General features: G+C 41.4%; 2 protein-coding genes across 5 annotated transcripts in view; one reads left to right on the top strand and one right to left on the bottom strand.

The window, feature by feature from the left end:
* Window positions 1-1,139: 1,139 nt before the first annotated feature.
* Window positions 1,140-4,820, bottom strand: LRRTM1 (leucine rich repeat transmembrane neuronal 1). The gene has a single exon (XM_064712007.1). The coding sequence runs from the start codon at window positions 3,971-3,973 to the stop codon at window positions 2,411-2,413; it is 1,563 nt and encodes a 520-aa protein (XP_064568077.1). The 5' UTR covers window positions 3,974-4,820; the 3' UTR covers window positions 1,140-2,410.
* The window catches only part of CTNNA2 (catenin alpha 2), a 168,281-nt gene continuing 145,056 nt past the window's right edge, over window positions 3,020-26,244 (top strand). For 2 of the 4 annotated variants that reach the window (XM_064712005.1, XM_064712002.1), the window contains exon 1: window positions 3,020-3,135. The gene's annotated coding sequence lies outside the window, so the exon portion shown is untranslated. Of the gene's footprint in view, window positions 3,136-4,877; window positions 4,959-26,244 lie in introns of those variants that run through there. The other 2 variants (XM_064712006.1, XM_064712003.1) reach the window with 2 other exon arrangements.

Below are 26,244 nucleotides of genomic sequence, written 5' to 3'. Positions count from 1 at the left end.
TCATCATCAAAATAAAGGCAGTTCATATTTTGTTTTACCATATTCAGACAGTATTTTAATGACTTTGATTGATTTTGGAAGCTTCCTGGCAAGTGGCTGTACTCAAGTGCTGCCTGGGGGCTTGGGGAACACACAGCCCAGTCCAAAGTTAGAGAGCCAATTTTTCCACACTTAAATTCCCTATTGATTTCAGAGAAAGGTTTAATGGGGAAAATAAATATAGCTGGGCCCACAGTTAGCATGGCATAAAGCACTTTTGCTTCAAGCATGGTCAGGAACCCAAAGAGAGGAGGGGTTCTGTACCTTCCCTCTGCCCCTCCTGTTGGGTTTGTACGTGCACACTCAACCCCTCAGGTCACTTGGGAGTTTCAGGATAGATCAGGCCCTTGTGGGCTCGAGGCACAGAGAGAGAAATGTGCATTTGTTTAAAGAGAGAAAAGCCTGGGTTTAACAGTGCTTGCTTGTTTGAAAGCTGGGGGTGAATTTGCAGTGGCTTTAGGAAAAAAATAAGCAGTTGATTTTCATTAAATTTTCTGTGACACTGTCCTCTCCCAGTACATAATCTCATTGCTTTCACAGATTATATTATAGTCTCACTGAGTAAAAATTTTCATTAAGAGGTTATTTTCATGTTTTATAATACATGCTATGAAATGTACCAAATAGAGGAAAATAAGTTCTGACTCCTTAAAAATAGTTTCAGTCAGAAAAGAAACATAAAATCCACTCTTTACATTTAAAATTAATGGCTAAAACCTGCTGTACAAGAAAACAAAATATTTCTTCTGTGCCTGTTTTTCTGCTTTATAAGCCTGCTGTACCCTTGTAAGAGTAGACAGCACTTTAATGCAATGAAAAAGGAAAAAAAACCAAACCTGTGTTACATTAAAACACATTTAAAATTTTGGAATTGCTCCTCTCTTGGTGGTAACCTGAGGATAGAGAAACATGTACAAAGCATAGAAATGCCACCCAGTTCATTATCCATCACATTTTATTCACATGTAATGCTGTAGGAAGAAAATTTCAAGATGCTCTGCCTGATGTTATAAAACTCCCTCATCGTCAATTAGTGCGAGAGGAGCTGCTGAAAAGATCAATCGTTTGCTTGTTCACATTCTGGAATGAAAAATCCAAAATACAAGGAAAGGAAGCCTTTATTTAAGGGCAGTCAGATAAAACAGCTGTGGGATTCTACATCATGAAATCACTGCTTCAATCCATCAATGCCATTTTTCAGTCCTTGGTGAGGAGGGTGCATCTGCCTCCAGCCTCTGCAGAGGTTTTGGGGTTGTTTTGTTAGGGGAAGGGAGGGACACGAGCTGGGCTTTGCCAGCACTTCACTCCAGGACCCAGAAGGGTGCTCTGAAAACTCCCTGTCCTACCCTGACAGTGGTTTTGCTCTTGAGTTTCACCACTGAGACCCAAATAATTGCTTTTGCTCTTCACCATGGCACCACAGAGCACAAAATGAGGGGGTATTTGCTCTTGGCATAGCTCAAAACAAGCATAAAAGTGGCAAATGCAAGTAAAAACCTTTAAATTTAGCATTTTTTTTGGTTGGTTTTTAATATTAAAGAAAATTCGGATGAGCACATTTTGGCAGTGTTTCACTTGTTGGGGTTTTGTTGGTTGTTTTTTGTTAGAAAGTCCTCACAATATCATCAGTTTTGATACAAAATACTTTTAGGGGTTATAATGCAGATTTTATGGACCTTACAGCAACTAACAAGAGAGCTGTACTTAAAAATCCTCAGAAATCCTGTCCTAGTGACACAGTCAAAACTTCAGCCTTTCTGAGGTGCTCTGGCTCCTTGTTGTACTGACATCCAGTTACAGGTAGCACATTAACAAAAATAGAATTCCAGTGTCATGCTTCATATCTTCAGCAACATGATGTACGTGAATGTGTGCTAATTACAATGGGAAGCCACCTGGGTCATTTTAAGCTTTCTATTTTGCGTGGCTTCTTTGCTCCTCTACTTTTCATTTCAACACTCAGCATGAAGAGAGAGGTTAAACTGTTGCATTTTGTATACAGGGAACCATTCATGTAATATACACCAGTCTGTAAAAACTGTAAATGCTATTTTTTTTTATTTTAAACAGTTTTCTTAGTTTACAAAAGATCAATAATTGGTACCTTTTTTTTTTACACTCTCAGATTCCTGAATATTGACAGATCTTCAAAGGGAGTATTAGCATATGAAACCTTAAGATTGGCTGTCCTGAAGGTTTTTAAGACACGATAAAGCTAAAATATCAAGTCTTTTGGACAGCCCCTCTTAATTTGGGCAGGGGTGCACGTCAGAAATCACCAGCAAAGCCCAGCACCCCCCCTCCCACCCCGTGCCACTGTCTGCCTGCACGCTGTTATTTGGTTGCACACTGTTTAAATCCCAAAGGAAAATCACACCTCGCATTCCCTCGCTGGCTGCTGGTGACAGGAGCAAGATCCGTACTCATTAATGATCACCAGGGCTCCCTCAATGTGGTTGGGTTTGTAATCAACATAATACTCCTGGGCTGACATGGCAGCCATTTGGTGCATGGTCTGTTTCTGCTTCTGCTTCCTGCGCTGTGTGACAAAGCACTGTCTTAGTTGCCTTAAGCCGGCCGGGAAGCACTTCCAGGAGACGTACAACACCAAAACCACGATGAGGAAGGAAAAAATCAGTGCCATGGTGCCCGTCACCACCTTGTGAATCTGCACGGCGTTCTCGGAGTTCTCGCCGGGCATGGTGATGGTGACGGCGTACGTGGTCCGGTCCTCGTCGCCGTCGGGCGCGTCGTAGGTGGCGGTGGCCGAGCCATAGCCCAGCGTCTGCTCGCTGTTGTTGGTCACCGGGGAGAAGGTGTTGACGCTCGTGGGGTCGGCGTCCTCGCACAAGTGGAAGGCGTACACGGCGTCCAAAACATCCTCTCCCTGGGCGTACTCGGGGGTGGCACAGAGCAGGTTGCTGTCGTAGCGACCCTGGAAGTTGCTGAGCCAGGAGGCCAGGGCGCAGACGTTCCGGCTGCAGTCCCAGGCGTTGGCGGAGAGGCTGATGCTCGTGAGGGACTTCCAGGAGTCGAGGACTCGGGAGTCGATGTAGGTCAGCCGGTTGGAGTCCAGCTGCAGGGATTTGAGATGAGGTACACTTTCGAAAACGTGAGGTTCGATGTATTCGATTTCGTTGCCGGAGAGATCCATCTTTTCGAGTTGCCATATCCAGTCCAAAGTGTTTACTACGATGGTAACTTTATTCCTTCGCAAGCAGAGGGAGTGCAGGGAGATGAGCCTGGGAAAATGGGCTAAATTCACTTTCACCAAGTCATTGTGCTCGAGGTGCAGCTCAGTGAGTTTGAACAAGCCAGCAAAAGAGTTTCGAGCCAGGCTCTTTAACTGATTGTATCCTATGTCTAGAAACTTCAGGCTGCGACAGTCCTGAAAAATTCTCACCGGCACGAACTTGATGGCGTTCGACCGCATGTGCAAAGTTGTCAGTTTTCTCAGCCCGTGGAACAGGTCAGGCTCCAAAGACTGCAGGTTGTTGTACGATAAATCCACACTGCGCAAGTTTGGCATGGGGCGGAAAGTGGTGTTGGGCAGTTGGGTTATTTTGTTGGAACTCAGGGTGAGCTCTTTAACTCGCCGCAATTTTTGAAAGGCATTCCCCTCCACTGAGCAAATGTGATTGTGATCCAGATAGAGCCACGTGAGCTGCATTAACCCTGTGAACTGTCCATCATGCAGCTCTGAAAGGCTGTTGTACCGCAGAGACAAGCCCATCATGCCCGACAGGTTGCGAGGCATCTCTGTGAGATTCAGTGATTCACAGTACAAAAGCCTGCCCTCACACCGACAGAGCTGTGGACACCCACTATTCACAGCTGGAAGCATTTTAGAAAAGATACCCAGCGTACACAATATCAACCCCGGGGGCTTCCTCAGCAGCCAGTTTAAACAGAGACCAATAAGAAGGAAATCCATTAGCAAGAATATTTCCAAATAGGCTTGAGAATGTCCATTGAGTCTTTTCAAATTCTACATCATATTTTATTTAAGGGAGAGAGAGAAAAAAAAAAAAAAGGCAAACCAACGAAACAAAGCCCGAAAACCAAAGCAAAACAGCAAACAGAACAAACACAGAGGCAAATATTTCACTTTATAGCATGCAGGAGCTGTGCAGCATTAAAGTTCACAGACATTCAAAGGTAAAATGATAGTGATTTTGTTCATTTTAAATGCTGCAGCAAAGGAAAAAAAAAAATCTTTCTTCATGAAAGAATTTAATTAAAAAGTGTCTTACCCACCCTTTTCCAGAGAGTGACAACCTCCATTCAGTTGCTTCCTTTGTGTTTGGACTAATTATATGCAGAGCTAAAAAAGACCCCTCTGTGCTACAAATTCAGTCCCTTTCAATGTTGTGCAAGGCTGGCAAGCTCACAATGTCTCACTTCGCTTCTGCTCAACGAGCGAAAGGCTTGTCCAGCTAGCTTTTGAGCTGCCTCCTAGGACCTGCAAGTTTCAGAACTATGTACATGAGCTTGATCTTCTCCTTCTCCCTCTGTCCTTTCCACTGCAGTTAACACTGTGGCGTGAAAAAAACTCCAAACTCTTTACTAACGACTCCACAGGATTTGTCAATCTGTTTAATGTCCATCATTTGCAACGAGCATGGACCGGCACAACCTTTACTCCAGAGAGAGGTTACCATTCATTCACAGACCGGCTAAGGGTCGCTTTATTTCCCATTCTTTGTTCGCTTTGCTTGTTAGGTGATGCCTAGAGCAGAGAGAGACAGCAAGAATCCCTTCCCTTCAGCTGAGCAGTATGTTGCTAGAGCATGCAGAGGCACCCAGTGTTCACTGAGTGTCGTAAGCTGCTCATGATTGTACGCCTGCACTGTGCATCTCAGACATGGGCAGATTGAAAAGGGGTGGGCATAAAACCAACATCGGAGCGAACCAGGAAAGTAATATATGCTCTTTGATGAAATGGAAAATACTTTAAGCCTATCTCGCCATTTCTCAAACAGGCACGCACACACAGCCGCACAAATCATCAAAAGCGAGGCAGTGCTAAGTAGGAAGCTTGAGAATTAGGATTCTTTCTTCTTGTTTTTTTTCCCTCGGATGCTTTTGTTTAAAGTCTGAATTTATAAGCTATTAGCCGGGAGAGGGAGAGACTCGATTACTTGGTTTGGGAAGGAATATGTAAACCAGTCTTTTTGGATTGCTTTTTCTCTCTAATTCTGATGATGAGATTTGCCTTTTGGTCTTTGGGTGGGGGATTGAGGGGTGTGTGTGGGGGAAATGTGTTTTTTTTTCTTCTGACATTGTCTAAATAGAGCATGATTTGAAATTCTGTGCATTCTTTCTCATAGAAATGCAGCCAGAGCTCTGCAAATAGGAATGTCTCATTTCATATAAGCTTTAATTACATTTGGTCTTTTTCCATCCTGCATATTTTGTGTGTTCAGCACATGCCTTTCCTAAAGGCTTTTTTTTGTTTTTTTTCCTTTTTCTTTGCGGTGTATGCTACGGCACACAGAACTCAAATTCTAGCAGCATAAAGATTACTGTGCTTTTTGAATAAGATCAATGCATAGGTGGCTGTGAGTGTGTCAGCAGCATGCAAAGAGAGGGTTTCAAACCCCGTTAGTTAATAAGTTTAGCAGATCGTGCTGATTTTTGTTCCGTGTTCCAAGAAAAAAAAAAATCTTTGCTGGGTAATTTTCAGTCCTCGTTCTCTATGGGAAAGGCATCATCAATGAGCTCTGTAATTTTTACTGACTGAAAAATGCACGGTATTTCTGTCAGGAAAACGCTGGCCATCTTTTCCTATTGTGAAATAGAATCTCAAGCCCCTGTGCTGGTGAGAGCGATCGGAGCTGACAGCTCCCAATTCTGCATCAATACCCAGTGAAGAAGTTCCACACGGATTTTAGGATGCAAGCATTGCAGAGGATCGTGCTGATTTTTAAGTGGACATCGGATGCAGAATGCTGGAGGGACAGGGCAAAACCACTGTGTTTGCTTTCTTTTTTCACAGCTGTGTTAATTTAAAAGCAATTCCTTGTTTTGGTGGTGTCTGTTGCAGAGCTGAACATTGTGTGTGAGTGTGGCTGCTGTGAGTGTGTGCTGGGAGAGATCAAGGAATGCAGTAATTTGATGCAGTAAAAGTTGCTTTGCAGAAGTCCTGGCAAACTTAAAGCTCTTGTGCATAAAAATAAAAATGTGTGAAGGAGATTGATTACTAATGGATTTGCCAGAAACAGTCTTAAATAAATTACAAATATAAACCATTTAAATTGTGGTTTCAGAACCTGGGGATCAATGTGCTTTTATGCTCCCTGTTCGGTTTATTTACATTTTTCTGCTCTTCACAACATTTCAAAGTGGTCTCAAAGCAAAAATGTGATGCTTTAATAGTAAATGAACCTCATCTATGTTTTAGCATTTGGGCAGGAGAGCTGAAGGTGGTTTTCCTCTCCCCAGATCATGCAGTTTTATTCAAAGCAGGCTGTTTATGCAAGTGTCCACTGGTTGCAGTACACCTTAATTCTGTTTCTCGGTACACAAAAGCAGGAGGGAAAGCAGTGACAGAACCGACAGAAAAAGCATTGGAGCAGGAGAGACTAAAAAAACCCACCCAAGAATATATTCCAGATTGCCTTGATGAATATTTTGGTGCAATTAGCAGGGAGAAAAAAAATTAAAGGATGACTTGAACTTAACAGATACTGAAAAAAGCTTCAAAGCAATGAGGTTGTGTCCCTTAAAAATCTGCAACCCTACAAGTCTTTTTTTGGGTGAAGCCTTAATGCCTTCTCCCATGTAAAAATTTAGAGAGAGGTCTGCAACAGCTGCCCTGAAAATTTCAATTATATCTTCAAGGAAAGCTACCATTTTCTGCAAATCAGATGATGATAAGGATCACTTAGTTACCATTTAAATGCTATGTATAAAGACTTCTTCTAGTAGAGATGAAGCTCCCTGATACATCACTGAAGAGCTGAATATTTTTATTTTTTTTTTTCACTGCTTCTCCTTGTTATCACCTGGGATACAGCTTGGATCCCAACCAATGTGCCTGTTCCCACTCTGGCATATAATCCATTATCATTTGGTTTTCAAAGGCAGGAATTAGAGCAGACAGTAGCAAACCTGTATAGCAGCAGCTGGAAGAGTGACAAGCAGAATTAGGGACCCAGAATTAATGGCCCTAAGTGCCCTCTCCCAGGGCTCTAACCGAGGGCTGCTGAAGAGGAAACTCTGCTCTTATCCAAAATTTGGTTGTAAAAAAGAACCCAGGTAGTCTTAAGATGAGAGACCTCAGTGTATGTTTGAGGCTCTGATGTTGAGGCACAGAAGTGACCAAATTCAAGAACTGGGGCATCTGAAATGTCTTTTGTAAATTGGTGTCCTACTGCATTTTTGCAATGTACCCTTTTTGCAATCAAACCAGGAATCCACTTTGAAGATGATTGTAATGCAAAGAGCTTAATTTCCACTGTCTGAGCTGTTATCACAGCCAAACTGTTAAGTTTACACATTTTCTGAAGTTTCAAAGCCTCTGGCAAGTCTCTATAAATTAGCAGATTTAAATTAGCTTTATTAAATGTGCTATTATAAAACATTTTAAGAATGGCAAACTGTGTGTTTAAAGGAGCTTGATTAAATCAATGTGAAGTAGGTTACAGAAGAACAACATGAATAAAGTTTTAGAAAGTTTAGGTGGGAAGCTTGTTCTTGTAGTCATGAAAAGTATAATGCAGTGGCAGCAATGGTCAGAACTGTTCAATCGGGAAAGGAAAAACAATGTATTTCAATTTATTTCAATGTATTTGCTCTACACATTTTTAATAGTTTGTTCAGATTAATCATAGAATCATCAAGATTGGAAAAGACCTTTAAGATGATCCAGTCCAACCATTAAATCTCCCATATAACTTAACTCGCCCCAGAATCATTTAATTTTTGCTAATCCCTTGGATATTCCTTTACTGTTTCTGCCTGGATATTTTGCAATCCAGGACAGATGGGGTTGGGACAGAGTGCCTGAGATCAGAATGTGGCTGCTGATGTCTAACTCTTCATACATACATCTTTTCATAAATTCTCCACCAAAATATGAAAAGGCATAACAACCTATTAAATACTGAGTGTACTTCTTCCTTTTGGCATTTTCTGAGTGGTTTATATCAGAATAATAAAAAGTGATGCTTTTAGTGATGATTTTAATTTCCTTTCATGAATGGAAGGACTCAAACCTTGATCTTTGGTAGTCTTTCTTTAATTTTCAAGTGTGCTGAACCATGACATTTTGCATAAAAGAAACATTTAAAAGCAGAAAAGGGGGGAAAAAGATATGACCTAAGGTAAAGCAAACTACATCTGTTATTTCTCTTGAATTTCTGTCTTGGTCATCCTGAACATTTATTGGCTGCCCATTCTGTATAAAATTTAGGATTTCAGCTGATAAGAAGTCCGGTTCTATAACATGTCTGTTTTAGTAGATATAAAAATGAGTAACATTATACAAGATTTTGACCAAAATAATCCTGCTGGCTCCAGATGTCATTAAATTCTTACAGTACCTGACAGGCACATATTGGATTTGTGGCTCCCTTTAAAGCACAGACATTCTTATGTAAATGACCTTTTTGTTTTTGACAAGGTGATAAACATTTCTCTGTCTCATTGCAGTTATTCCATCCTCATCAACCACCTTCACGTGCAGGTGGTCGTGCATAGCTCTAGAAGGTCACTGGCAGAAGAGACCCAAGTGCAGAATTGTCAGAGCAGGGCAGAAATGTCAGGTTTTAGGACAACATATCCAGAGTATGAAAAAGTAACTCTGTTTTCCATCCATGACTGATAGACTACTTGAATAAGCTAAAAAAGGATTGACTTTCTAAAGTATTTGTGAAAATAGCTTTGATGTCTGGTCATGATGGCAAAACTCTTGACAGAGTGACTGGTTCCAGGGGTAATGGGAAAAAGACAAGAAGGAAAATGATCCTTTTATGATTAATCAACACATGAAGATCATGCAACATCCTGGCTAGGCAAAGGCTGCTGTGTTACTGTCATGTTACCAGGCTGGTGGAACTCCTGGTTTGCAGGAAAAGTGAAAATTTAAACCTTGGGTTTTGATTAACCCTTGCTCATTTATTTCTCTAAAAATGTCTTAGGAAATCATGGAGGAAGCAGCTGTGGAGTGCAATGATTAGCAAGCGTGGAGGTCTTAGTTGGTCACACTTGTTTGGAAATCAATTAATTGCACCTTCAGAAGTGCTAAGTGAGACACTCCACAAAGGTTGATCTCACAACCTTCCCAAGCATTTCTGGAGGTACCAGCAATAAACTGTAATTAATTTCCAATTCTCTTAGAGGCAGAGAGGGCCACAGCTTATCCACACTCCTGAATACGTCTACTGTGTCCTCTGCTACCGTTAATAGTTCATCTGTGAGGGTTATTTTTGATTAACTCTGGTGCTAAGCAGTATTTTATTCATGCTTTGAGACTCATACGGACTGAGGGGTTCTGTTCTTCCATGGATGTTGCTTCTGCAGCTGTTTCACCTGGGGCTGGTCAGTTGGCTGGTTGGTTGGTTGGTTGGTTGGTTGGTTGGTTGGTTGGTGGTGTATTTGCTCAGACTTACCAAGAGGTTGGATGAAGTGACAGAATTGCAGGATTGTTTAGGACTGTGAAAAATCCCCCTGTAGCCAAACTGGTTATGGCCCTAAACCCATCATGTTTTACCAATATTTTGTGTCCTTTTCCAGAATAATTTGTGTTGTTTGGGAAGTTGTGAGGTCTCACCTGGGGATGCAGGTAGCACCATGCTGTCGAGAAATCATTGGTCATACATTGGGATAACCTTCCTGATGCAAAATCCTTCCTTCTTTTTACCAATGGCAACACCTTGAGGGGCAGTGAACACGTTTTAGATTTCCAAAGTGCAGGACATGTGGAGAATTGAGAGGAATTTATGAAATCAATTATTAAAAGCAAGGATGAACAAGTTAAAAGCTGTTTCTGGCAGTCTTCTGGAAAGTCTTTTTACAAGTGGATGAGCTGCTCTTGGAAATTTTTCCTAGAACAGAAAATCTGTTCTCAGCATTAGACAACCAGTTGTTAATCCATTTCTTGTACTCATTTCCAAATGTATTTTAAAGCAAAATCAGAAAAGACAAAAAAACTTCATACTGGCCTTTTGGATACATTATTTCTAGAAATACAGGTTAGTTATGAAATTTGTACTGGTATTTTGAAATTGAATAAGACTTTTATTGAGTCCTCTCCCATTCCATAGAACACCATTTGAACTGACTCCATAGAAAAATAGAATCATAAAATTGGAGAATAGCTTGGGCTGGAAAGGACCTCAAAGACCATCTCCCTCCATTCCCTGCCATGAGCAGGGACACCTTCCACCATCCCACATTGCTCCAAGCCCTGTCCAACCAATGATTCCCATATTCTGAAGGGAAAACTCAGAACAAAATGCATTGAAATCCTGCATGTGTATTGCATCTTACAGGGAGATTAGAGGGCCTCTGGATCATTAGCTCATAGACAGAATTAATAATGCAGAAACCAGGTTGAAGACTCATATTTCAGAGAAAAGTCAGTGTGATTTTTGCAAGCCTAAAGACGATGGTTTGTTGACTACCTGCAATATTTATGGTTTCATTACGTTTTATTTGCAACTGATGTAATGTCTAAGAGAAATAGTCATGGGTCAGGAGTGCTCAGAAGGACATATTTAAAGGCATAACAAAAGATAGTCATGCCTTCTTAAAAAAAAAGAGAGAATAACCTGACCTTCTTTTTTTAAACCAACTTAAAAATTCTCAAGGCATTACTGAAGAGTTTATATGGTGGAGGAGGTTTGTGTGTGGTGTATGTGTAATCTTAGGAACTCAGCTTTGCTCGACAGCTAATTTAATTTTGTGAGATCCAATGGCAGTCTTTGAAATATGCATTCCTAACTCCTGTTTGGTTTTGTTTCAGTGTATTTTGAAGACTTTTCATGTCTTAGAGTGAAGAAACATACAAAATAATCAAAAGTTTGTGTTACTCCATTGCTTTAAATAAATATATAGAGGCATACCAAATTCTAGTAACAAATCCAAAGATCCTGAATTTTCCAAGGTTTTAGAAAGAACATGCCAAATACATTCTCAAAATCTGCTCAGTAGCATGAATGTAAATTACCCTGCCATGTTTTTAATGGTGAAACAGCAGATTTGGAGGGCAAACAGCAACAAAGCTTTAGGGTTCACTTCAGCCGTGTTTCATAATCACATTCCCTCTCCTACTGCTGTACTTCTGAATCTTTAATATTCCTGTAAAATGAAGAGCTTATTGTTTCCTAAAACTCAATTTATATTTTAAATGAGTGGAAAGATGCGTAATCAACTTGAAAAGGCAGGAAAATATCACCCTGTTTTTCAAGATATAGGACATTTTATGGAGTGTTTTGAATTCTAGAGACCAGTTTTAAAGAATGCTTGGCTTAGTTCTGCTCTTTTTTTTTGTAGTGCAAATTAATTATGATTTGACAAGAGTGTACTTGATTTTCTTCTTCAGATTTGGTGCAAAGCCAAGCTTTATTAGTTAGAGCCTCTAAATCAAAACCAAAGGTCAGTATCTGTAAAATGCTCGTGGTTCAAGATATATTGTAGTTTTTTCCCCATTATTCAGGTGTTTTTGTCCATGAAAAGGTGTTTGTGTTTAAGTGGATGCTATGTGATGCACGCATGGCTGTGGACAAATACCCACTTTTCATGATTGCATCAGTAACGTCCCTTGCAGCAATCCTAAAAATTTGTTGTGAAACTCCTGAATGCTCCCCCATCCACGGTTGGAGTGGTCTGTGGGTGCTGGCAGGGGATGTTCTGTACCCATGGCAGGCAGGGGACAAAGGTGATTCAGCAATGCACAATAGTGAGTGCCAGACCTGCTAAAAATCCATCCTGGAAGCAGGTCCAGACCCTCACTTTGCTTCTTTTAATTGTATCTTAATTGTTTTACTTGTTTTGTGCCCTATTTCTTCTTACATCTACAGTTGTTGATTTTTGTTGGGTGTTATTGTTTCCAGTTCTTAATTTCAGGGATTGTCTCTTCCTATGTCCCTGCATAATGCCCAGCATGGACTGTCCTTTGTTGGACCAGAGGATCACAGGCATTTTGGGTTGAAAAGGACCTTAAAGAGATCATTTCATTCCAACTTCTGCCATGGGAAATGACATTTTCCACTATCCCAGGTTGCTCCCAGCCCTGTCCAACCTGGCCTTGGACACTTCCAGGGATGGAGCAGCCACAGCTTCTCTGGACAACCTATCCCTCATAGCCAAGGATTCATTCCCAATATCCCATCTAACCCTGCCTGTCCGGTTTTCGGCTGTTTGGAGGGCCTGGAAAGGCCCGGGGTGGCCTTGGGGCAGCCCGCGTATCGAAGGACGAGAAGAGGCTTCAGTTCTTCTTTCGGTCTTTATGTTTATTAATTGTTTATCTAAAAGATTTTCTTTCGGCCCGACAGAGCTCTGCTCAGCAGCCAGCCATGAGCACACTGTGCTGCCCTCCGGGCAGTCACCTATCTTTATACCCATGGTTACGTGTACAATATTTATCATTTTTCCCCAATACTTTTTATTCTTATTGCCTGGTGCAATAAGTAATGACCAATTTTAGTAATGACCAATCCCAAAGTGCCACCATCACCACAGAAGATGGAGGAGAAGAAGAAGAAGAAGAAGAAGGACAGGACACGCCCCAATTCCTCCATCTTACTTCTCTAAACCCCCCTGTACAGAAATCCTAAACCCTGTGTCTCACCCTCTAATTAACCAATCCCTTCACCATTCACCCCGGTGAAACCCTCCTGTCCTCATACAGGTGTCGTTTCCCGTGTAGGATCAAAGTCCAGCCACCAGACACTTCTGGCAACATTCCAGGACTCCCGAGCCCCCCAAGGGTGGTCTCGGTGGCTCGGCACCTCAGTCCTGAGGTGCTGAGATCCCACATCTCCCCCTTCTGTTTGCACCAAGAAAACCAGTGCCAGTGCCAGAGGGCAGGTGTGGGATCTCAGCACCTCAGGACTGGGAAGCCACATCCCTTGGCCTGGCTCTCCACACCTTGTCCCAAGTCCCTCTCCAGCTCTCCTGCAGCCTCTTTGGGTGAAGGGGCTCTGAGGTCAGCCTGGAGCCTTCTGTGCTCCAGGTGAGCACCCACAGCTCTCCCAGCCTGGCTCCACACCATAATGAACATCATAATAACACAGTTCTGGTGTTCAGGGCAGCTGTTAGATAAGAATTCAGTGTGTTACTGCTCCCAGGTGTGGGATTTGTACAATGAGGTTTCTGCAGCCTACAGTGCAGCTGAGCTTGGGCCATGCACTGACATCAAGTCAGGAGAACCCACCTGAAGCTGTTCCCACGAGGGTCAGGAGAGCATTGAGCAGCAGAAGACATGGAAAACTTAGTGGGAAGAAGCTTCCCTGGTGCCAGTGGGATGAAGTTGGGTGGTATTGGCTTCTCTGCCTTCAGCCCAAGGAAAATCCCTTTATCCTTTGGTCTGTGCTGCTTTTCCTTGGCCCTCACTCTGCAGGAGCGTGGAGCCTGTTGGAAGCATCTGCAGCGCTGCAAAGCAGTGCTGACCTTGGGACGCTTCCCTGAAACACGTTCAGAAGCTTCTGAGCTGTGTTCTCTGTCTGTCTGGATTTTCTGGCACCGTTGTATCCATTAAATACTGATTAGATTTAAGAAATCCAAGAGACCAAATAATGCTATCATCTCTTCCCTACTTATCTTAATAATATTGCCAGTAATATTCCTATATATCAATTCTAGCATATTCTATACCTAGTCTGGTGCAGGGAAACAGGGACAATGTGCTTTTTTGTTTCAAAGGCAGAAGAAAGCCATTTTATTTATTGATTTGATTTTTCTATATTGCCTAAAGATGAGGGTAAAAAGTGAAAGCTGCTTTCAAGGACTGTTAGAGAAATACATCATTTTTCATAATGTTTAATGAATTGCTTACAGTACTTGTTTTACTTAAATCTACAATTAAAGATCACCCTCTAGTCAAAAGAAAACTGTGATAAGAACGTGACTTGAAACTGGGCAGAACATTTTCTAAAGCCCTTTGGGAGTAATTCCAGTAATTATTCAATCTGACGTTTTCCAGAGAAGTAACCCTTTATGTGTGAACTCCATTAATCATAATAACACAGTTCACATGTCAGATACTTCTCTCCAGTCACTTCATACTCTCCATTTATTAAGAGACTAATAAACATCCTCACTAAACATGAGAAAATATTAAACTGCTTGCAGAAAATCCTGGTGTATAGGTTTGGTGCTGTGAGGTGAGACGTGATCTGTTGATGTCTGCAAATACCTTGAATTTCTGGGCTGCAGCTGCTATCAGCATCAAGTCTCCTCCTCTTTTGGTGTCATTTCAGTCACAGCACTTTCAGGACATTTCTGTTTTCTTTTCTCATCTGAACTGCCCTGGAGAGTTCTGGTTTGTCTGTCTGTCCAGCTGTAAAGACTTCCTGTATATACTTTCCTAGCTAAATAATCGGTCTTTTGCAAGATCTAGATGTAGGAAACAAAAATTCTGCTTTAGATCACCTACAAGCACAAGAGTGAATACTTTAATATCTTTTTTTTTTCTGATATGAACTTACTACACTTTATTGGAACAGCAGAATTAATATGGACTGACTGGCTTTGATGATAAGCAGCTCTAAGAAGATTTGTGTTATGTTTTTCTGTGTTTCATCAGCTGGAGACATTCCTAAATATTATCTTGTATTAAAAAGTGGTGGTTCAAAAATGCAGTGGTGATTCGATGCCCATACTTGAAGAATTTATAATTCTCTCCTTTTCAGATTCTGACATTCTTTTGTGCTTTTGAAGCTGGCAAGTGCGATTATCAGTGTTCTGATGAGGAGTGATAAATATAATCTATTGCTGAATATGGATAAAGACGGGCAAATAAGATTGGTCTGACACAGCCTCCTTATGCATCTTCTGACTTCCCAAAAGCTGAGTGAAGAATAATTCTTTGTCTTTGGAGATTCACTTTATAATACTTGATTGGGGGTTTTGTGTATTTTTTTGTCCTGGAGCCTTGCAGTACCTGGACTGTTCCTGTGACTAATGCTTGAAATTCAGGGTTTTTGCATGGCAGTTGTCATTCGTTGCACATTCCAGTAGATGGCAACTCCAGTCTTCCTGACATTTCATCTCCATTCAAACCAGGAATATTTGCTGTGCCCCCACCCCTGCATCTCGTTCCTATAAATAGCTGTGAGTTTCACAGAAACGTGAGGCAATATTACTTTTATTGAAATTACCACACAGTATCGGATTTCAACTCAAACAGTACCTAAAGGATGATTAAAAAAAACCTGTAAGTGCCAATTCTCCTGGATTATAAAGCAGGAGGATTGTGTTACACACTGATTCCCCTGTAACTTTAGAAAATATTTTAGGAATTTTCTTAAAAAGGATTAGTACCCCAAACTTGTTTTTGTGTGAAATAAAGGAGGAGGTTGGCTGCAAGTACCGCACACTGGCTTTAGGTTTGACAGTCTGGCTGGGAATTGTATCTCCCCCTGATTAATGCTAAATTATTTATTTTTGCTGTGCATAGTAAGCACTTGATCAGGCCTGTAAAACTTTGTAAATTTGTGAATTTCATTATGATATACCTGCATACAGCTTGTTTTGGGTGAGGGCAGGAGCTGGCCCAGGGGTTCTGTGCATGGTTTATTCATGGGAATATTCTCCAGTTTCCCTCCTGCCCGAAGCATTGCTACACTCAGCCTCTCTTCTGTGTGCTCCTATTCCCTCCCATCAATTGTATCACCAAAGCACCAGGGCAGAGGAGCCTATTTCTGGTTTTTCCTCTGCTGACTTTCACAACTTCAATACTTGATTGTAGAATTGGAAGCCAAAAAACAAAGCATCTCTCTGTGAGTGAATGCCAGACATCAACCACAGGCACAAAAGATTGTGCTTGCTGTGCCTGGGATGGAGGCTGAGGATCATAACAGTCACACAAAGGGTCCTTTCTCTATCTCTCCCCGGCAAGACTGTAGTTTAATTTTCAAATCACTTCCACTGTGTCTAGCAAGGTTTTATTTTGAGGTTGATGGTTAGAAAGGGACAGAGTGAAGGACAGTTTTTTTTTTAAAAACCCTACAAATCTAACTTAAAGCTAATGCATGCTACTTATCAAGGATTTTTTACCTACTTCATGCATAGAGAACTTTCAGTAATCCCATAAGAAACTCTCAATCTGCCAGAGTCTGTAGGAAAATTTGCTATTTTATATCAAGTCCTGTGGTCATAAATGCAAACATTTCTTGTTTAAAATAAACTGAAGAAAAGTTCTAAAGTAGAGCAATATTTAAGGCCAGATTTATATGTTCACACTTTTATTGGTTTAGTAAAAACCTTGATTTTCAACCCAGACTTGATTAGTCTATGGATATTTTTACTTCACAGAAACAGTATTAAAATAAATTACACTCATATAGGACAAGCAGAATATTGGTCCATTTAAGCCTGACTGATTTTTATGTAACAAATTAGTGTGCAAGGTAATTAGATCTCTTTTGGATGCCTGTTTCATCGCTGGAAGGAATCCCAAGAACCTCAGCAAACTGACTTTCAGGTTATATACAGGTCCTGGCTCTATTGCAGCTAAGTGGCTTGTTTCTCATTATCGCATTTAGTGCTGCAGAAACGACTCCACCAGAGTCTTTATTAAAACTTGCTTAAGGCCAGCATTTTCCCTTGGGTCAATAATGACTTTAGAGGAATGGATGTGGAAGCTGGATTTGTTCTGGAATGAATTATGTCTCATCAGGGCCCCCAGGCTAGTATTTCAAATTCGCCACCAGGCACTTGATCAAAAATTCTGTTCCAGGATTGGGAAGACCTTGTTGCTCCTATTAGGGAGTGCAGAGCACACATTTGTGCATCTTTCCCTGCGCCTGAACTGTATGATTCTATTTTTTTTCACTGCTAAAACCCCTTTGAATGCCACCTGCATCAGTGAGGATGGGGTTTAGGAACGTGTCCTGGAGATCTCGTGCGTTGGGAAAGGTCATTGCCAGTTATTTCTGAATAAAATACAGAGCACAGCAGAGTGAAGTACTGGTAAAAGCCATTCAAATCCTACAGCTCCCGGTGTGAGCACAGTGTTTATGAGAGGGGTAGTAAATACAATTGCTTCCTGCAACTCTTGCTCATGAACAATCCAGATATTGCACATCATGGCATCGCAGAGTGGTTTGAGTTGGAAGGGACCTCAAAGCCCCTCTCATTCCAACCCCTGCCGTGGGCAGGGACACTTTCCTCTAGCCCAGCTTGCTCCAAGTCCCATCCAGTCTATCCTTGAACATTTCCAGGGGTCCAGGGGCAGCCACAGCTTCTCTGGGCACCCTGTGCTCACCCCATCCTGCTCTCAGTTTACTCCCCACCTGTACCTCAGCAATTGGGAGTAAAAATCTCTTTGCTCAGGAGAAAAAATGTTCACAGCATTCACAGGCTGCCCCACATGACCAAGGAGAGGACATGAGGATGTGGAATGGAAAATCAACCTCGACCTGCAAAGTAAAAACAATCCCCAAAGAGCTGTTGGGGTTTAACCCCAGCCAGAAACTGAGCACCACAAGCCACTCGCTGTCACCTCCCCCACTCCTGCTGGCTGGAATGGGAAAGAGAATTGGGGAAAAATATTAAACTTTGGGGGTTGAGGTAAAGACAGTTTATTAAGACAGTAAGGGTAGAAGAAAAAAAAAAAAATAATGATGATGATGATGATGATGGACAAAGCAATTTATGCACATTGCAATGGCTTGTCACCCACTGACCAATGCCCAGCCCATCCCCAAGCAGTGATTGGCCCCTCCAGCCAACTCTCCCCATTTTATTCCCTGGGATGGTGTCCCATGCATGGGAAATCCCTTTGGTCACCTCAGGTCAGCTCTCCTGGCCCTGCTCACTCCCAGTTTTTTATGTGTTTACTCTCTGAGCATGGGACACTGGAAAGGTCTTGATTTAGAATAAACACTGCTGAGCAATAACTAAAATATCAGTGTGTTATCAACACCATTCTCATCCTAAATCCAAAACTCTAGAAAATTATCTCTGTCCCAGCAAAAGCCACGACACAGCTAAGTAAAAAATTCCTTCCTTAAAATTTCTCTCTTACTCATATTGGCAAGTATTTCTGAAGTCAGTGACTCAATAAATTTTAAGAAAAGTTTGTTTATTTTTTCTTTTTTTTTTTTTTTGTTTGTAAAATCTTCTCATGTTGATGATCAGATATAATAAAATTTTGACTTAGAATAAAATCTTTAATTTATGAGCCCAAACCAAAATTGCATGTTTTCCCTTTGCTGGTCTGCTTTTAAAACATGATCATGTGGCATTTACAAATGCAGTAGTTTGGGAGTGTTTGTTCTCTTTCAGTGCTGTACAGACTGAGGTGTCCATTGAAATGCAAAGATGTTTGATATTAAAAGAGATTGCTGGTGGATAATAGGCAGACAGGTGTTTGGCTTTCCTTTGTGCTTGTCAAGGACAGTTCCTTGGATGGCTCACAAGCACATTCACATCCTCATTGTTTCCTGCTGACTGGATTTTCCCTGAGTGCTGCGCTCAGAGATTGCAAATGTGACATTACCTAAGAGGGCCCATCAAAATCTGGAGCAGTGGTGGGTGTTACAATGGATATTGCACTCTAACTGCTGTGTCTGTAGCACAATATTAAATATAAATAATTACTTTTATATATACAGGGAAATTTCCCCTATAGCCATTTCCATTATTTATTTCTAGCCTAACAACTGCAGGAATTGAAAAAAAAAAATCCACTTTTCTATACATACATCACACTCCTTACTTTTCATTCTGAAGTCAATTTTCCAGATGTTTCCCTACAAAACAGAATAGAGTAGTTTAGCAACTACAGGAGACTGTAAAAATATATTTACTTTCTTGCAATTTTCTTTTGCAATATTTTCTGTTGGAATTTTAGAGAATACCAGTTTAGATAACATCATGTCAAGGCTAACAGAGTAAAATCTGTGTGTAGTTAAGTTTTGCTTGACAGTTTATAAAGCTGAAACATTTCACAGAGTGGGAATTATAAAACACCCTCATATGAAATGTGTAATCCACTCATCTTAATCAAAATATCAAGAAACAGAAAAATATTGATAGGTGAAATGTAGAATCACAGAATCATTTAGGTTGGAAAAACCCTTTAAGATGATGCACCACTACTAAACCAAGTCTACAAGATGCATTTCTCCAACGTTGCATGTAATCCCTAAGAAAACAATAAATAGAGTTTTAGTCAATATATAGGACATCATCTTTTGCAGAAACTTCCAACATTTAGCTTCCACTTTAACCAGTAAGGATAGAATACAACAGAGGAGCTATTTTAGGGGCTTATTTTATTTTAATTTTTAAAACATTCTACTTGAAGTCTAAAGTTTGACTTCAGTGCTGAGTGGTTTTGGAGAATAGACAGAGTTTAAGAATGTGTTCTGATCTGTGGATCCTCTGGAGCTGAGCTGGATTCTCACCAAAATGGTGGGATGGGGACTTCTGCATTGCCTTTAAAGCTTTGAGTCAGCCCTGACCCTATTTTGGAGCCTCCTTATAAAGAATGCTTTACTTGGAGGTTCCCATCTAACTCAGTCTCCTTAAAGAAATATTAACCCTCTGAATAAGAGTTAAAAAGTCACTCAGCTCCATTTTACATGATTCTTTCTATCACTTATAGCTGGGCAAGCTATATCCTTGCTTTATTGCTGGACTGCTTAGTCCATGGAAGTGCAATGGATTTAAAAAATCGCCTGGTCCATGTCTTTGCTCTAAGGGAATATTCATTTGGTCATCCCTGACACATCAGCTCTGAAGAGTTCTCAAGGAAAAGGTTCCTCCCCCGGAGGGTGCTGGCACTGCCCAGCTCCCCGGGAATGGGCACAGGCCAGAGCTCCAGGAGGGTTTGGACGCCCCTTGGACATCCCTGCTCCCAGGGGTGCACAGGGTGGGATTATTGGGGAGCTGGATTCAGCCATCCTTGTGGCTCCCTCCCTACTCAGGATAGCCTGTGATCTGTAATTCTGTGATTCACTTCTCACATCCCAGCAGTTTAACGAGTGAACAAGCCCAGTCTGCCCAGGCTTCTCCTGTTGGTGCAGTCCTCTGCTGATCCTTGGTAGCTGCTTTTGGATCCCTCCTAAACTTTCCACATTTTCTGAGTACACAGCACCAAAACAAAGGTATTGAAGCTGAGACCTTGCTGGCAGGGAGGAGAGGCTCTCCTGGCTGCTGCTGGCTTTTCCACAGAGGGCACCTGCCTTTGTGGCAGCTGGGTGACACTGGTGGCTCGTGATCCTCCCGGGGTGTGCAAGAGCCCGTGGAGCCTCTCCTGCAGAGTTTCTGTGGAGCTGCTGCTTGCTCTGGGTTTTGTAGCTGTTATTCCTGACTGAGTGAACATCTTGCACATGACCCTGTTGGAATAGCATCTCTTTTTTTTCCCCTTTTTGAGAACGTAAGTGCAGTTTGTCAGAATCATTTTGGAGGTTTTTTTCTGCTCTCCTGAGCACTTTCAGTGCTTCTCAGCTCGGTGTCACCTCCAAATTTAATAAGCATATTCCATGTGCTATCACCCAGGTCATTAATGATGATATGAAACATAGATGGACCCAGGAAAAAACCTTTCTGTGTCATTTCTAAGTGAATCGTTGTAGGTTAAAAGCTCATTATATAGCATGGATAATTATATTATGTTAATGAAACTGTGTAAAGAAGGAAGTTCTGCCTCAAACAGTGGTGATGGAAGAACTTGCCTAAACCAAGATTTCCTTTTCTCCTCTCAATTTTTGCCTGAGTTGAAGTTACCTGACTGTGCCTTGGTGCCATCTGACACTCATGAGCAGGACACAGGAAGAACAAAATAAATTTTCTGGAAGAACAAAATAAATTTTCTCAAAGAACAAAATAAATTTTCTCCTCCTCTGGAGCTGAGCTGAATCCTGTAATGAGAAGGAAAGAGTGTTTAGGTAACATGCATAAGCAGTGCAATGCATATTTCATTCCTCTGCCTGCCCAGAAAGTCTGCAGAGTATGAATAAACTCTGTAATTTAAATAAGGAAATTTGCAAGAACTCACAATAAAAGGGATTTTCTTCATCTTTGCTCTGATCCCACAGGTGCCCACCCAACTGCAGCTCCCATTTCATTGTGTAACAGCCTTTCCCACAGAGCTTGGGAATTGTAAGCATTCACTTAAATGCACCAATCACTTTGTGCTGAATTATGGATTTTCCTAAATTTTATTTTAATATGAAATAAGATTCTGCTATTTTAAATAAATACACCTTCTCATGTCTGACTGTAGAGCTTCTGTGAGACTTCCTACATTAATCTACATTAATCTATTCTGTCTCTATGAGCTCAGTGTAACATTTGAATTACTGATTACCTGCATTATGTGTAAAAATTGATGGAGCTGGACAGCTGTGCCCCTGAGGACTCTCAAAGGCATTAACTATTGCAGTGAAGGCCTGGAATATGTTATGTGCATTAAGTTGGGTGTATTGCCTGCCTTTTTCATCCCTGTTAGTGACCATTTCACATGCAGAATATATTCAATGAGGTGACCCTTTGGCACCTTTGCTTTTCTGAAATAAAACTGTGATTTTTTTTTTTTTTTCCATAGTGTTATTCTCTTGGAAATATACCCAAAGAGGTTTGCTTTGGTTTGGTTTGCTAGGATGGTTATTTACAAGCCCACACACACACACAATAAATGGCAAACTGATAGGGTTTGTTGGTTTTTTTTTATTATCTAAACTACATTTCCATGAAACTTTGGCTTATGTGGAATGATCTATTAAAATATTTCTTACAATTTATTTGACACCTGTCCAATACTCTAGGCACTTCCAGCTATCTAAAGCATATCTGCAGATTCCAGGGTAATAGTATTTTTGCAATTCCAGTATTTTTCTTTGTGTCATTTATCTTCAAAACACCTGCATGAAATATTCCTGCTTATAAACAGAGAAGGTAAACAGAGGCTAAAGAGAACAAACACCCCACAGGATTCCTATGCTGAAGCAGAGATTTTTTGCTTCAGAAATCATAAACTGACACTGTGGGCATCCAACCCTTTTCTTCTGTCTCTTGTTGCACAAAAAATCCTGCTCAGCTCAGCCCCACACAGAAATTTGGTTTTCATGCCCACCAGGTTGTAATACCTTAGTGAGGCATGGAAAGAAAAATGAGCAGTTTATCCAGAGCTGGCTTTTCTTTTCTATTTGTCATTCCTTTATCTGTATCTCAGGTTTTGTTTCGTGTAACCTGCCCCTCTGAAGGGGTCACTGTCACACATGGGCTGGTGACACCCAGGCTCTCAGGTGCCTCCTGTCCCCAGCCCTTGGTGACCCAGATAAATTGTGCTCTTTTCCAGGCAGATATTCCCACTGTGGGCTCTGGCAGCAGGTGGATTCAGAGCTTTTCTGCTCCATGGCCTGCTTTTTGATGCCACAGCCTTAAAATCTCTGTGGAAGAATTCTGCTGAATCATGTTACAGTGTTTAAATGTTCTTTATAATATGAAATTTCCCTCAGTGCAGCTTCAAATCTCATGTTCCTTATTAAATGCTGTGGGGATTTTTTTTTTTTCCCCAAGGTGGTAAAATCTATTATCTCTGTTACTAATTATGATCTTCTCATCTAATCTGGCTGCTCCTCCTTCCTGCAGGACACGAGCCCTGCTTTGGTGTGGGGGTTGCAGCAGGACATGGCCACACAAGCTGATGTTGGTTTTTTTTCTGCACCTGAGCATCAGCTGTGCAGAAGCATTTGCAGAAAAATCCCAAAGGCAGATCCCAATCCCAAAGCCTTTGGGATCTGTGTATTCCTTGAAACACTTAATGCAGAGCATGTCTCGTTTTGTTCGTGAATTAGAGATAAAGGAGTGAATATTTGTAATATAACCTTTCGAAATATTTTGTTTGCCTGGACCCAGCTGTGGCACAGACATGGCCAAAGCTTGGCTGGGATGAGGTTTTGGCACCACCACCTCCCAAAGAGCCATTTTACCCTGTGGATTAATATGGTTTTAGGACATGAGCTTCTTTCCTTGTGGCGTATGAGTTCCCTCCTCAATATTTTCTCCCTATGCTTTCTGTTCCTTGTCCCATATTTTGGCCCCCAAATCAGACCAGATCATTTTGCCAGAATGGAATCTCAGAGCTGGCACTGGACAAGATTTTACTTGAAATTTGGACTTGCAGTTTGAACGTGCAATTTTAAGGCAGGAACCACTGAGAGCTTTTGCAACCCTTTCTCCTCTCGAGTGAATCTCAGATATTTGTGTGGCCAGAAAAGCTGAGCTGGTCAAGGCTCTTTGTGAGGGGCTGGGTTAAAGGATGGATTATAAATGGAAAGCTAGGAATTATATGGATTTGAAAGGCTGGGAATTTGTGAGGTTGAAACAGTGAGCAGAGAGAGAGGAGAGAAAATAGAGACAGAACTGACTCAGAAGAAGTTAAAGCAGATATGGAAAAGTACAATATTGGGAAAAAAGCAGGGGAAAACCCCATAAATTTTCAGCTACTGATATTGTGAGGAAGTTTCAAGTATTTGATAGAACTGGTAGAAATTTTAGTTTTGAGACAGAATTTATACAAATATATATGCCCAGTGATTTAATATTTAGAATATTGGGAGAAAAAATGTGTCCAGTACAAGTGGTGCTGGTTCCTCAAGGTCTGCTGAAGCTGTCAGCAGATCTGAACAGTTCTGCAGTCTGTTACAGGCATACAAAGAGCATATTCATTGGTTTTACTCACAGCAGAGAGGAATTTAACATATGGGTGATATAGTGTAACCTGCTTAGCATATGGAGAAAACACCATAATGCAAATTTCCCACTACCTTGGTACATTGCCTAATAATTTAGGGTAGTTGAGTGTGCAATTAAAATTAAAATCTGTGAACATAAAGATGCTCAGTAGCCTTGGAGTAAGGAAAAAAAATGAGGGTAGTAACAGTGACAAAGTCTAATAGTGGGAATTTAAAATGACATTTAAATTGAATTCTTGCCTGTGTTTGTGAGTGTGGCAGTGGTTAGTGGGGTTTTGATCAGTGCAATATCAGCACTGACAGGAAATTTGTTCACAGTGCATCAGTGTCCGGTTTTCGGCTGTTTGAAGGGCCTGGAAAGGCCCGGAGTGGCCTTGGGGCAGCCCGCGTATCGAAGGACGAGAAGAGGCTTCAGTTCTTCTTTCGGTTTTTATGTTTATTAATTGTTTATCTAAAAGATTTTCTTTCGGCCCGACAGAGCTCTGCTCAGCAGCCAGCCATGAGCACACTGTGCTGCCCTCCGGACAGTCACCTATCTTTATACCCATGGTTACGTGTACAATATTTATCATTTTTCCCCAATACCATTTATTCTTATTGCCCGGTGCACTTTTAGTAATGGCCAATCCCAAAGTGCCACCATCACCACAGAAGATGGAGGAGAAGAAGAAGAAGAAGAAGGACAGGACACGCCCCAATTCCTCCATCTTACTTCTCTAAACCCCCCTGTACAGAAATCCTAAACCCTGTGTCTCACCCTCTAATTAACCAATCCCTTCACCATTCACCCCGGTGAAACCCTCCTGTCCTCATACAGGTGTCGTCTCCTGTGTAGGATCAAAGTCCAGCCACCAGACACTTCTGGCAACATTCCAGGACTCCCGAGCCCCCCAAGGGTGGTCTCGGTGGCTCGGCACCTCAGGACTGAGATGCTGAGATCCCACACATCAGCAAAAGGTTCCTGTGGGTGTTGGGGGTGTCCCTTCATCACCAGCGCTGGATTTAAATGGGATGAATGAGTTAAAGATGGGTCTGTAGACACAGAAAGCCAAAAGTCCATTCTGTTCCTCATGAGAAGCTGATTGAGGGCTTCTCCTGGAGCACCCCAGAGCACTGGGGAGGCTCAGACAAGCGGAAAAGGTCACAAAATGCCCCAAAGAAATTGCTCTGCATCGTGTAATCTATAGGGGAAATCAGGAAAATTTCAGCTTTTTTGTTGCTGTTCTTTTCTTCCCTCTCCAGAAATTTACCCTACATTTCTGCTTTGAACAGATGTCTTCAGAAAGTGTGTGGGAAATTTCCAGGAAAATCTCATGCACTTGAATTTTATTATGTTTTTCAAGTATGATAATGATTTCAGAGATGACTGATGCTATTATTTCATTAAGTTTGCAACGTTTTGTGTTTCAATTCCTTTTATTGAGTTTGCACAAATACAATTAGCTGTTGTAGTTATCACTGTGCTAAATCACTGGTAAAAAAAGAGAATATACAGAATTTCAATGTTTTTATATTTTCCTAGGCTTGTGAAATGTTCCTTTGTGTTGTTTCTTTTTTATTTTTTCTTATCTTTTCCAGATTTGATATTCATGTGTCTCTGTGAGGGCACAACACTCAATCCCACTGTTCAAAACAAGTCTTTGTGTTGATCTTGTGTGGCAGGAGAGAGTGAAGGCTGAAAAGTCAATTGGTACAAAAATTTGGGGCAGAGCTGAAGTAGAGAAATGGAAGCAGAGGAGAAATGGAACGAGGCAGAGGAGAGAATTTAAGTGGGATATTTTGAGGGGCTGCATTTCCAGCTTAACAAAGCAGGAGGTGTCTCCACAGGAGCCTCACGGGCTCTTCAGGTGCCTCAAGTCCAGAAATTATTTCATGGGTGAACGAGGATGACTTGGATGAAGCAGCAGGTAAAGAAAATGTATTGAGCCATGGGTACACCTGAGCCCAGGGAACAGAACCGCTGTTCTGGAAGCAGAGCAGATTCCTGAGCACACTCAGGTGTTCTGCAGAGCAATGACAGCCTGTCAGAGGAAAGCCAGGTTATTTAGTGGGTGTATGGAAAGAGGGAAAAGAAAGGAACACAAAAAGAATTGTGACTGTTGTGAGAAAACAACATGAGCCCAGGCAGTCCATTTGAGATTGTTTAAATGGACAGAAATTCAGCAATAAACATCAGAACTGCCACTTAGAGGAGAAAACCTTGAACCTGTGGTCAAGGAAAAAATTAGAAAATATGTAGGAATCAACAAACTGGAGATACAAAGGACTGAACCCTGCATGCTGAAAGGATCCTCTGTGACAATATTATTCCAAATCTTCAATGCCCATT

Source organism: Zonotrichia leucophrys, chromosome 4 (genome assembly GCF_028769735.1).
Source record: "Zonotrichia leucophrys gambelii isolate GWCS_2022_RI chromosome 4, RI_Zleu_2.0, whole genome shotgun sequence".
NCBI lineage: Eukaryota > Metazoa > Chordata > Aves > Passeriformes > Passerellidae > Zonotrichia > Zonotrichia leucophrys.
This window is presented reverse-complemented; position numbering and strand designations above follow the sequence as displayed.